This window comes from Callithrix jacchus, chromosome 22 (genome assembly GCF_049354715.1).
Source record: "Callithrix jacchus isolate 240 chromosome 22, calJac240_pri, whole genome shotgun sequence".
Lineage (NCBI taxonomy): Eukaryota > Metazoa > Chordata > Mammalia > Primates > Cebidae > Callithrix > Callithrix jacchus.
Window position 1 is genome coordinate 39,999,990 of NC_133523.1, and position 13,509 is coordinate 40,013,498.

General features: G+C 48.2%; 1 protein-coding gene across 6 annotated transcripts in view; it reads right to left on the bottom strand.

The window, feature by feature from the left end:
* The window catches only part of SYMPK (symplekin scaffold protein), a 41,044-nt gene extending 27,630 nt beyond the window's left edge, over positions 1 to 13,414 (bottom strand). The window contains exons 1-9 of one of the 6 annotated variants that reach the window (XM_035283593.3): positions 13,325 to 13,414; positions 11,595 to 11,752; positions 9,812 to 9,934; positions 9,600 to 9,665; positions 7,646 to 7,699; positions 7,475 to 7,548; positions 5,081 to 5,207; positions 4,115 to 4,364; positions 736 to 906 (exon numbers count right to left, since the gene is read on the bottom strand). In XM_035283593.3, the coding sequence (XP_035139484.3) occupies positions 736 to 906; positions 4,115 to 4,364; positions 5,081 to 5,207; positions 7,475 to 7,548; positions 7,646 to 7,699; positions 9,600 to 9,665; positions 9,812 to 9,916 (847 nt within the window). In that variant the 5' untranslated portion in view covers positions 9,917 to 9,934; positions 11,595 to 11,752; positions 13,325 to 13,414. Of the gene's footprint in view, positions 1 to 735; positions 907 to 4,114; positions 4,365 to 5,080; positions 5,208 to 7,474; positions 7,549 to 7,645; positions 7,700 to 9,599; positions 9,666 to 9,811; positions 9,935 to 11,594; positions 11,753 to 12,691; positions 12,919 to 13,308 lie in introns of those variants that run through there. The other 5 variants (XM_008988251.5, XM_054250582.2, XM_035283592.3 and 2 more) reach the window with 5 other exon arrangements.
* Positions 13,415 to 13,509: the final 95 nt, after the last annotated feature.

Here is a 13,509-nt window from a genome sequence, read left to right on the forward strand (position 1 = left end):
ATGGAGAAACAAAGAGCCAAGAGATGGAGAGACGCAGATCCAACATGACCTGTACGCACTGATGCCCCAACCCTGGACTTCTCGGTTTTCATTTGTGCACAAAACAGAGAAAATAACATTAGTCACTGTGTACCGATGAACATTTTGCTGATCTTGGAACATCTAGCCTCCCTTTTGGTGAGGGGTGTGAGGACTGAAATATGTGAAACTATTTCACAGACATTATATCATTTCACCCCCCACATACCTCAATATTAAAGCCAGTCCTGAACCAGGTTTCTGTCACATGCAAAAGATTCCTGTCTAATCTGGACAATCTCCGGCCTGCCAGATGGATAACTAGCACTTGGGGTCCACCACCAACCTCACATTTCTTTAAGAAAGAGCAGACTGAAGCTGGATGCGGTGGCTCACACCTGTAATCGCAGCACTTTGGGAGGCTGAGGTGGGCAGATCATGAGGTCAACAGATCGAGACCATCCTGGCCAACATGGTGAAACCCCGTCTCTACTAAAAACAAAATTAGCTGGGTGTGGTGGCACGTGCCTGTAGGCCCAGCTACTTGGGAGGCTGAGGCAGGAGAATTGCTTGAACCCGGAGGCAGAAGTTGCAGTGAGCCAAGATTTCGTCACTGCACTCCAGCCTGACGACAGAGCAAGACTCCATCTCAAAAAAAAGAAAGAAAGAAAGAACAGACTGGCCAGTGAAGAAGACACAGGGAGGGCATTGACCTACCATGCAGAGTTTCATAGGCCTGGATCACCTCAGACATGAACATGGGTCTCTGGCGGGCGATATTGGCAAGGGAGCCCAGAGCTGTGGTCAGGTTGATGGAGGAGATGGCAGGGTGCACCATGAACTTAAGCAGCTGCTCCAAGGCTGCCTTCCCCTCTTCCCACAGCACATCTAAGAGACAGAGAGGAGAACCAGTCAGTGGGATCCTTTCTCCCAGGCCTCTGGAGACAGCAGCTTTTGGGATTAAAAGGAAGGGCAGATCCTGGCACCTAGATGTCTGTGAATGGTGGGAAAAACAGAAAACGTAGTGGTTGATTAGTTCTATGAGACTATTAATGAGTATAAAAATTTAGTTATAAGGGGCTGGGTGCAGTGGCTCGTGCCCGTAATCTCAGCATTTTGGGAGGTCAAGGCAGGCGGATCACTTGAGGTCAGGAGTTTAAGACCAGTCTGGCCAACATAGTAAAACCCTGTCTCTACCAAAAATACAAAAAATTAGCCCAGGCGTGGAGGCACATGCCTATAATCCCAGCTACTTGGGAGGTTGTGGCAGGAGGATTGCTTGAACCCAAGAGGCAGAGGTTTCAGTGAACCGAGATCATGCCACTGTACTCCAGCTTAGGCAACAGAGTGAGACTCTGTAATTTAAAAAAAAAAAATTTTTTTTTAGTTATAAGGACATTGAAAGCATTGGCTTGCAATAGTGAAAGCCTAGAATATATGTGTATATACACACAACTCAAAGTCCCTTGTCACACCACTCCTCTCAATACAGTCCCCAAAAGTGAATGCTTAAAACTGTAGTGGATATCTTTCCAGACTTTTCCTATAAAGAAACATAATGAATGCCATATATTTTTAATTTAAAAAATTTTAATGGGTAATTAGTAGGTGTAAATAATCAAGTGATACATGAGACTTTGATACAGGCATGCAATGCATAACTGTCACATCAGGGTAAATGGGGTCTCCAATACACTATTTCAATTATTTAAAAATGTATAATTATTTCTGAGTATAGTTACCCTGTTGTGCTATTAAATGCTAGATCTTTTTTTTTTTCTGAGATCAGGGTCTGACTCTGTCAGATCTGCAGATCTTGGCTCACTGCAACCTCTGCCACCCAGGCTGAGGTATTCCTCTCAACTCAGCCTCCTGAGTTGCTGAGACCGCAGGCGCATGCCACCATGCCTGGCTATCAAATACTAGATCTTATTGTTCTAACTATTTGTTTGTAGCCATTAACCATCCCCACTTCCTCCCCCAACTGCCCATTACCCCGTTCAGCCTCTGGTAACCATCATTCTACTGTCTTCATGAATTCAACTGTTTTCATTTCTAGCTCTCACAAATAAATAAGAACATGCAAAGCTGTCTTTCCATGCCTGGCTTATTTCACTTAATGACTCCTACTTCCATCCATGTTGTTGAAAATGACAGGATCTCATTCTTTTTCTTTTTTTTTTTTTTTGAGACGGAGTTTCGCTCTTGTTACCCAGGCTGGAGTGCAATGGCGCGATCTCGGCTCACGGCAACCTCCGCCTCCTGGGTTCAGGCAATTCTCCTGCCTCAGCCTCCTGAGTAGCTGGGATTACAGGCATGTGCCACCATGCCCAGCTAATTTTTTTTTTTGTATTTTTTTAGTAGAGACGGGGTTTCACCATGTTGACCAGGATGGTCTCGATCTCCTGACCTCGTGATCCACCCACCTCGGCCTCCCAAAGTGCTGGGATTACAGGCGTGAGCCACCGCGCCTGGCCAAGGATCTCATTCTTTTTTATGGCTGAATAGTACTCAATTGTGTATAAGTACCACATTTTCTTTATCTATTCATCTGCTGATGAACATTTAGTTTGCTCTCAAGTCTTGGCTATTGTGACTAATGCTGTAATGAACATGGAGTGCAGCTATCTTTCTGATACATTGATTTCCTTTCTCCAGCAGTGGGAGTGCTGGATCACATGGTAGCTCCACTTTTAATTTTTTGAGGAACCTCCAAACTCCAAACAATTTTTAGGCTTCGGTAACTGACGTCCCCATCAACAGCGTACAAGGGTTTTCCCTCATCCACATCCTCACCAGCATTTGTTATTGCCTGTCTTTTTGATAAAAGTCACTTCAACTGGGGTGAGACAGTATCTCATTGTAGTTTTGATGTGAATGCCGCATTATTTGAAATAGTGCTTAAAAACCTAAATGGCCATCAACAGAGCATTATTACTTAATAGAATGTAATGTAACTATACTATGGAATATTGTGTAGCAACTGAACATGACTCTCACAGGGAAAGACGTCACTGATACTATTAAGTCATAAAGGTTGTCAAATAATACATTAAGAATAGCTAATATTTGTGGAATGTTTACTATTCCAGCCATATTAATTCACCAAATGCTCATACTTACATCCTAAATTAGATGCCATAGTAACGATCCCCAATCTACCGATGAGGACTCAGGCTCAGAGACAATAGGCTACATCCAATGGTGGAGCTGAGATTCAGACACAAGCCACCATACTCTAATGTCTCCCAGATGAAAACACAAACATGGCCTTGTTTTTGCAAACAGAAAAGCAAACAGATGCAGACACTATGCATATACACATACAAATATCTACATTTGCACGGGAAAGATCTGGAAGGAAATATATTCTTAACAGTGTTTATCTCTGGGAAGCAGGACTGAGGGAGAGGGTATTATTCCTCTATACTAACCCATATTGCTTGACACTGAGTGTATATATACTACCACTATTATTATTTTTTGAGATAGAGGCTTATTCTGTCACCCAGGCTGGAGTACACTGGCACAATCTTGGCTCACTGCAACCTGGTTCAAGCGATTCCCGTGCCTCAGCCTCCCAAGTAGCTGGAATTACAGGTGGCTGCCACCAGGCCTGGCTAATTTTTGTCTATTTAGTAGAGAAGGCGTTTCACGATGTTGGCCATGCTGGTCTCGAACTCCTGACCACAAATGATCGGCCTGCCTCAGCCTCTCAAAACGCTAGGACTACGTGCATGAGCCACCACACCTGGCCTATGTACTACTTTTATAATTTACTGTTAAGAAAATCGTAAAACTGGCTAGCATTGATTAGCTCACACTCATAAAACTTCACTACAAACCTGTGAAAGTAGTACTATGTTATTGTCTCCAGTTTCCAAAAAAGAAAATGAAGTACAGAGACAGGTAACTTGCCCAAGTTCATGATGAGCAATCAGGGCAGTTCTGATCTGAACACAGCATCAGGGCTCTTTACTTCTGCACACAGTTTCAGAAATGTAAAACCAAGAAAGATAAGGGGGAGCGGGAAAGGAGTGAAGGAGAGGAAGCTGGTGCAGGGCTATCAAGGGCACCAGCTGAAGGCAGCACTCACTGTACTGGATGTAGGGGTGGTCCCGAGGGATGCGGTCCAGGCTGATATCATGCTCCTGGCGTCGGGGTATCTCCGAGTCAGCCATTCGGGGTGACAGGGTGACAATGAGGCCCTCCACAAACTTGATGGCGTGGGTGCGGATGCCATCATTGTCAGAGTCCAACAGTAGGATGATGTCCCCTGCCATGGCAGATACCATGTCCCAGCAGGCCTCCTGCAGCTCGCTAATGACCCGTGACTTCACCATCCACTGCCAACAGACCCGGAAGGAAGAGAAGAGACAAAGAGGTGAAGACAATGCATCAATCACCACCACCCTCTACCAATACCCAGAGAACCATGGAGAACAGTTCCTGAGTTCCAGCTCTGCCCTAGCCCAGTGCTGAGTGATGCTGGAGACGGGACACAGTAGTGGCCAGGCCTTGCCCTGCCCACATGGGGATGCAGACAGCAACCACTCAGGGTGATGAAGGCTCAAGTCTTAACGTAAAGGAGTGACGATGCTGAGTTTACAAGATGGTGGTGATAAAACGGATTCACTCATTTTATTAATGCTAATGTACACCACAGCACAGTGTTTGCTTCCGCTCACAGTCCATAATCAACATTTATGTGATTCATTAATTAAGGTCTGCCTCCCTCCTTGGGTTACAAGCACTGTGAAGGTCCTAAGCTGTCTTTGTCACCGCTATGTCTCCAGCATCACCTAGCCCAGGGCTGAGCACAGAGAACATGCTCAGGGAACGTTTGTTGAGTGAATAAATGGCTGGATCAATGGAAGGAATGATATTTAAGTGCAAATTCCTGACCCAAGTGACATTAGAGCTCCATGTTGTCTGTTCCCACAGATCAACAGCACATCTTGCTCACAGAATCTGATTGGATGCTGGTTTTGAACCCCAACATATCCGTTTGTCAATGAGACCTATCAGGCAGGATGGCCCTGGGTGGGGAGGGGGCTCTCACCTGCAGGGCCACCTTGTAGAGCTGGGTCATGGTAAGGATGGCCTTCTTCACCACATTCACATTCTCGTCCCTCAAGAGCATGTTGAGGTTTGCAATGAGTTTCAGCAGTAACTCAATGTCTCGCTTACTGAGGGATGAAGAAAAAAAGGGGCAGGTGAGAGGAGCCTGAGGTTCAGGAGGAAAGGCAAATCAGGGGCCTGTTTCAGAGGACTGGAACGACACATCTAGAAGCTGGGAACGGTGTTTGGTGCCTCCAGAATGAGCCGCCCCTGAATCTAGAGTGGTCCTGCAACCCCAACTCCTTTGCTCTCTCAGGGGCCCGCTGTTCACATAAGGGACAGTAGGGCCAGACAACTGTGTGAACTTGGGCAATCGACTTCACCTCATTTACAAGAAGAATATCTATCTCAATTGTTTATGAAATTTTTTTTGGGAAAATTGCAACAATACATATAAAGTGCTCAGAAGAGTGCCTGACTGACATACAGAAATCACTCAGCAAATACCAGCCATCAGTACCTGAAAGCACTTTGTTTTATGTAATTACTAGTTTTGCTTGCCTCAGTCTGAGGGCTCAAAAAGTGGAGACCCTTTCCTAGCTTAGCAACAACCCCAGGAGGGTCACTTTCATTGAAAAAAATGAAGGGCCTCCAATAAATATCTGTTCAATGAATAAATAAGAGCTCAGCACGGAATTCAGAGCATACATTAAAATCCGAAAAATTAATTAAATCGGTCAAAAATATGAAACTTAGCTGTCAGCTACATGAAGGCAGGAATAACAGTGAGTTTTCCTCACTGCTGTACTACAGCCTAACATGAATGCCTGAAACAACAGCAGCCACGTGGCATATATTTGTTGAACAGACTTCTTACAAATTTAGAAAATTTACCACAAATTCTGCCAGTAAATGGGGAGACAGGATATTTGGGCTCTGGCATTCATTGCAGACATGAGTTAAAATTCCAGCCTTGGCCGGGTATGGTGGCTCATGTCTGTAATCTCAGCACTCTGGGAGCCCGAGCCAGGTGGATCACCTGAGGTCAGGAGTTTGAGACCAACCCGGCCAACATGGTGAAACACCCATCTCTACTAAAAATACAAAATTAGCAGGGCGTGATGGTGGGTGCCTGTAATCCCAGCTACTTGGGAGGCTGAGGCAGGAGAATTGCTTGAACCTGGGAAGGGGAGATGGCAGTGGGCAGCAATCGTGCCATTGCACCCCAACCTGGGCAACAAGAGTGAAACTCTATCTCAAAACAACAACAACAAACAAAAGAGCTGACTGTGGTGTCAGGTGCCCGTAATACCAGCTCCTCCAGGGGCTGAGGCACAAAAATCTCTTAGCCTGGAAGGCGGACGGTTGCAATGAGCCAAGATTGTGCCACCACACTCTGGGTGACAGGGTAAGACTCCACCCAAAAAAATAAAAAATAAGTAAAATCCCAGCTTTGCCACATTCTGGCTGCATGACCTTAAGGAAATTCACTTCAGCTCTCTGAGCCCGTTTTCTCTTCAGTTAAAGGGTCAAACAACTGACCCACAGTATTATGCTGAGGACTGAATAACGAAGCTCCGCAAGCCTTTAGTGCAGTGCCTTACAGACACGAGTATTTACTGCATAGCAGCTATTCCACTTCTTCCCAGCCAGAGGACATCCAGTCAATGTTTAATGAACCAAGGAGTGAGGGAGCCAGCTCGAACAAGTCCCTTAACATTCTGAGCCTGTTTCCCCTTCTGTAAAAAGAGGATAACCACAGTATCCGCCGAGGCTGCCGTAAAGATTACGGGGGATAACACAGGAAAGGACCTAACACAGCACAGGGCATGGTGGCGTGCGCCTGTAACCCCAGCTACTCAGGAGGCCGAGGCACAAAAATCTCTTAGCCTGGGAGGTAGACATGGCAATGAGCCAAGATTGTGCCACTACACTCCAGCCTGGATGACAGAGCAAGACTCAGTTTCAAAAACGAAAAGAAAAAAAGATTACAAAATAGCTAATTTTGTTATATGAATTTCAATTTAACTAAAAAGAAGAAGCACGGGAGCCAGAGAGAGCCCACTGAAGTCATCAGGCAGGAGGGAAGGGGACTTGGACCTGCGTAGTGGCACAGGAAATGACTGACAAACGGTTAGATGCTGCACATATTCTCAGAGCAGAGCCCACAGTCCTTAGTGATGACATAGATGTGAAGTGTGGAAGAAGTAGAGGAATCACAGATGACCGCAGGGTTTCAATCTTAAGTATTTGCTGGGGAATCAGTGTGCATTAAAGAGAGAAAGGGTCTGGGAAGAGGAGGACAGGACTCTCAGTGGTGGTCTCCAGGTCAGGCCAGGAGCTGAAGGCTGCCTCCAGTAAGCATGCTCCCGGGGCTCCCTGCCTCGTCCCATACCATGCCTCCTCGATGAAGCCAATGACAAATTTTCGCACTTCGATTGACTTGTCTGCTTGGAATGCGATGATCTCCTGCCAATGTCAGAGACAAGGTGGATCAGGGCCACACCAGAATCCATCCCCTTTCCCCTGTACTATAATACCCGTTTCTTTTCTAACAGTCACTCACGTCCAGAAAGTTATCCAGTAGTGTGGGGTCTTTGTTGATGATCAGTTCCTGGACCTGGAAGGAGATTGGGTGGGGAGGAGGAATACCTATATAAAATCAGGGGCCAATAGAGTCTAGGGGAAGACAGCAGATACACTCATTTCAATGCCTGGCTCTGCTGCTCCCTACCAAGGGTGCCAAGCCCTGAGCATGGTCTCTGAACCTCAGTTTGCTCTTCTATAAAACAAGACTCCTAAACATCAACTCACAGGGATCTTAGGAGGCTATGAGATCCTACAAAGCACAGGTCCTGGTAGGCAGTGAGGACTTGACACAGGAGGGGCTGCAGGAAAGAGGGAAACGCCCCAGGGCTCAGCCCTTCCTGAGGTTTGCCTCCTTTTACCTGTCCATCAGTTCTCCCCACTCTCCTGCTTCTATTCCCCACCTCACACTGCCATGAGTCAGCAAACATCTTCACAGTGAGAACCTGTTTCCTGAAGCCCTTGTGCCTGCCAGGCTCCTTGGAATAAACCTTTGCCGTGGAGATCCTCCTATAAGTAAAGTGCTGGAACAGGACTTGGCTGCTGCAATTCAAGCTACTGCTGCTAAACGGCCTCCTGTTCACCCATGAGGTAGGCACCATGCGCATCCACTCCACCGTGGAGGTGGGGCTACTCCCCAAGGCCACAGGCGGATGAAGTAGCAGAACTGAAGTTCTCACACAGGCACGCTAACCCTGCCAGGTTCTGACCTCTGACTACCTCCTGCTCTGAACCATGCACAGCCCAAGTGCCCCACACTTTCTTCTGCCTTTGTACACACTTCTGTGCCCTCTGCTTGACATGCTCTACCTCTCTTGGCCGGGTGCGGTGGCTTGTGCCTGTAATCTCAGCGCTCTGGGAGGCTGAGGCAGGTGGATCAATTGAGGTCAGGAGTTCGAGACCAGCCTGGCCAACATGGTGAAACCCATCTCTACTAAAAATACAAAACTTAGGCCGGGGGCGGTGACTCACGACTGTAATCCCAGCACTTTGGGAGGCCGAGTTGGGTGGATCGAGGTCAGGAGATCGAGACCATTCTGGCTAACACAGTGAAATCCCATCTCTACTAAAAATACAAAAAATTAGCTGGGCGTGGTGGCAAGCACCTGTAGTCCCAGCTACTTGGGAGGTTGAGGCAGGAGAATCATTTGAACCTGGGAGGTGGAGGCTGTAGTGAGTGGAGACTGTGCCACTGCACTCCAGCCTGGGCAACAGAGTAAGACTCTGTCTCAAAAAAAAAAATTAGCCAGGCATGGTGGCACGTGCCTGTAATCCCAGCTACTCAGGAGGCTGAGGCAGGTGAATATCCTGAAGGAGGCAGAAGTTGCAGTAAGCCAGGGTCATGCCACCACACTCCAACCTGGGTGACAGAGCCAGACTGTCTCCAAAGAGATGCTCTGCCTCTCTCACTTGGTACACTTCTCTCCTTTATTCTTTGTCCTCCACGGCAAAAGTCCTCCCTGACTCCCCATCCCGAGGCTGCATCAGGAGCTCCCTCTGGGCTCCCACAGCTCCCCTGGGCTTCCTTCTCCATCCCAGTCCTGCTGGGTCATTATTGTCTGGTGACAGGCATGTCTGCCCCACCGGACTGGACATTGGCAGAGAAGAAAGGCAATGATGAAGAGCGTAGAACTTGGAGCTGGAATCCAGGATTCAAGTACTAGTTCAGCCAGCTCCTAGCAGAGTGACCTTGGGCTAATGATTTAAGCCCCAGGGTCTGCTTTTTTCTGTCTAAAACAGGGATGAAACGACCCTACCTTACGGAGCTTTCATGAGAACTAGAGGAGCACAGGCCGGCACAGCACTGAGCACCGTGGCTGGCACACACTGCGTGTGTAAATGTGGATGCCAGTGTTATTGCCAGTGTCTTCTTTCTCAGGTTCCCAGCCTCCTCCCTTTGTCCTGCTTGGCCCAGGATGTCCCCAAGCACTCACCTGTTTAAGCACTGTGATCTTTGAGTCATTGGTAATCAGCGCTGCCTGGTTCAGAAGATCCACCACCTGGAAGGAGGGGGGGGCAGGGGATAGCGCCAGTCCAGTCCGGCCCAGTCCAGCCCCCTTGACACTCCCAGGGCTCTGTCACCTAAATGTGGATTGTCCAAAGCCAGGCACTGTTCTGCCTCAGTCCAAGCCCCGCCCATGCTCACCCTCTCTGAGGTGGTCATGCCATCAATGCCCGGCCCCTCCTCTTGAGTAAAAAACTGTGATGCCACGCTCCGGCGGGTGACGCTGTCCCCACTGCTGCTTGCCATGCTGTCGGCAGGTCGTCCCTGGGAAAGAAGAGGATGAGTCAAGCTCAGGGGACCAGCAGACGGGCTGGGCTGGATTGTCACCCGAACACTTACAAAAAGGGCTCAAGCCTCCTTCCCAACCTGTAACTCCCTGTCAGGCCTTCTGAAGCCTCTCTCCCCTCCAGGGTCTGTCTCTGGCTTACGGATGTGTGCGTGGGGGTTATAACTTGGGGAAGACTGATATCTCCCAAGGCAGAGGCAGAAGCCTAAGCCTCACCTCTAGTGCTTTACACAGAGTGGGCCAACCACAAACGTGCTGAATCACAGGCCACATGAATGTGCAAGTCACCTCGCAGTCTCCATGCTTCCCGTCTCTTCATCTAGGATGTGCCTGAGGCACAAGAGCAAACTTTCTTTCTTTTGAGAAAACATTTTTTTTCTGTCACCCAGGCTGGAGTGCAGTGGCACAATCGTGGCTCACTGCAACCTCCACCTCCTGGGTTTAGGTGATTCTCCTACCTCAGCCTCCTGAATAACTCAGATTACAGGTGCGTGCCACCATGCCCAGTAATTTTTGTATTTTCAGTAGAGACCAGGTTTCACCATGTTGGCCAGGCTGGTCTTGAACTCCTGACTTTGAACTTCCACCTCCTTTGGCCTCCCAATGTTCTGGGTTTACAGGCGTCAACCACAGTGCCTGGCTCAGAGCAAACTTTCAAAAAACACAGCTCTGAGGAATACCAGTCAGCGTCCAGCACACAGTAGGCACTCAATACATCAGAAAAGGCCTGCTTCAATAAATGATGTTTCAGCCGCTCTCTAGAACACTACAAAGCTGTTTGTAAAAGGGAGGAAGGGGGCTTTTAGGCATCTATCACGGTCACACCAGCAAAACTCTGAAATGATTAACACAGCAGGATATACCAATTACAGAACGATTGATAATAAAGCCTAGAAGCAACCCAAGTGTTCTCTCTCTCTCTCTCTCTCTCTTTTTTTCTTTTTTGAGACGGAGTTTCGCTCTTGTTACCCAGGCTGGAGTGCAATGGCGTGATCTCGGCTCACTGCAACCTCCGTCTCCTGGGCTCAAGCAATTCTCCTGCCTCAGCATCCCAAGTCGTTAGGATCACAGGCATGCACCACCATGCTCAGATAATTTTGTATCTTTTTTTTTTTGAGACAGAGTCTCACTCTGTCACAGTGACATGATCTCGGCTCACTGCAGCCTCTGCTTCCTGGGTTCAAGCAATTCTCTTGCCTCAGCTTCCTGAGTAGCTGGGATTATAGGTGCATGCCCAGATAATTTTTATATATTTAGTAGAGATGGGGTTTCACCATGTTGGCCAGGATGGTCTCAACCTCTTGACCTTATGATCTGCCCACCTTGGCCTCCCAAATTGCTAGGATTAAAGGTGTGAGCCACCGCACCCAGCTAATTTTGCATTTTTAGTAGAGATGGGGTTTTTCCATGTTGGTCAGGCTGGTCTCAAACTCCCCATCTCAGGTGATCCACCTGCCTTGGCCTCCCAAAGTGATGGGATTATAGGCGTGAGCCACTGCGCCTGGCCCTGGAAGTTACTATTTTTAATCTTCACTTTTACAGATGAGGAAATTGAAGACTAAGGAGGTAAACGACCTGATCAAAGGCACACAACTTGTAAGAGGCAGAGCCAGTAGCATGGATGAAGAGCTTCCTTACCACTATGCTGCAGTACTGTTTATGTGAAAGGCACTGTTTTTCACGCCCAGGTCTGTTTATGTAAGCCAAGGATCATGGCCACCTGACAACCAGCACACTCAATAAACCGCCAGGCACGGTGGCTCATGCCTATAATCCCAGCACAACTGCACTCCAACCTGGCAGAGAGAGAGAGAGAGACTCTGCCTCAAAAAAACAAAACAAAAACAAACACAAAACCCCATAATAAACATTTCCACTTTTTTTCATGATGATAATACATCCAGATCTACCAAAATATTTTACTGCTTCATTCTTCTTCTACTTTCTGGTTTATGCTTTCAGTTTTTGTTTTTTTAAACACACTTACACAAAATTCTCCCGCAGGAGCTGGATTTTATGCAAAAAAAGGAAAAAGAAAAGAAAAAAACCTCATATATAAATATTTCCCTTTCTTTTGTAAAAAGGACATATATAAGCCAGGCTTGGTGGCTCAAGCCTGTAATCCCAGCACTCTGGGAGGCCAAGGTGGGCAGATCACTTGAAGTCAGAAGTTCAAGACCAGCCTGGCCAACACAGTGAAACCCCGTCTCTACTAAAAATACCAAAATTACTGAGCATGGTGGCACACGCTGGTAATCCCAGCTATTCAGGAGGCTGAGGCGGGAGACTCAATTGAATCAGGGAGGCGGAGGTTGCAGTGAGCTGAGATCTTGCCAGCCTGGACGACAGAGTGAGACCCTGCCTCAAAAACAAACAAAACGAAACATACAATAAACACTAACCTCCACTTCACTTGTTTTCTCTTAACACCTTAATATATGCTGGAGGCCACTATATCAGTGTATAGAGATTTTCATCTACCTCATTCCTTTCTAGAGTTGCACAGTATTTTTTTATGTGGATGTATTATAGTTTCTTTCAGCCAGTCTTATTTAAGAACATTTGGGATGAGTGTAGCCTTTTGCTATGATGAACAGTATCACTGTTTCCCTTTCCCTCTCGGTGTGCTAGGAGAAGAGTGGTACCCTGCCCCACTGCCACCTGAGAATCAGACGACTGCCGTGTTTCCCCAGACTGGCCCTAGGAGTATCTTTCATTCATTCAGTGAGCATTACCGCCTCCGGCGTGACTGGCGCTGTGCTGGGATCACAGTGGCGACAGAGACAAACCCAGTCCCTACTCTCATGGAACACACGGTCACAGACATCATAAAACAGCACACAGATAAGAGTCGGATAACACATTAGACAACACGTGACATGAAGAAACAGGGACCAAAAGGAGCATTTAACAGGAGGATTTCGGGATGGAGGGCAGGGAAGGAGGGCTTCGCAGAGGAAGTGACGTTGGTGCCGAGACCCGAAGGATGAACGGGAGTTAGCCAGACAGAATGGGTAAAAGGATGTTGCGGGCAGAAGGGACAGCCTGTGCAAAATCTCCGAAGCGGGAAAGCACACAGCAAGTTTAAGGAACCGAAAGGACAGGGCGGCTGTGAGGTGGGGAAGAAGCAAAGAGGCCGGGTCGAAGCCGGCGAGGTCTGCGGGGCGGATGCGCCAGGAGGCCACGTTGGAACTTTGCCCCGAGGGCACTAGGGAGCTAAAAAAGGGTCCTGAACAGGGAAAGAAACACGGGTCGCTAACACCACTGTTCCCTTCTCCCTACAGCGGCGCCATCCCCGCCCGCGCGCCCCTTTTTCTTTAGGTGCCTCCTCCCTTCGTCCCTGGGCCCTTACGCCGCCTCCCGCTCACCACGGCTCCGGCCTCCGTCCCCCTCGCGCCCCCTCAGCAGCGCCGCTTCCTAGACGCTGCCGCCGCCATCTTCCGTTCGCCGCGGGGAACGGTGCGCACGCGCCACACACGCAGGGCCGCCGGGAAATGGAGTCCAGACCACAACCCGACCCCACCCATGCCTCTCACCGTGCGAGCGGTCTTCC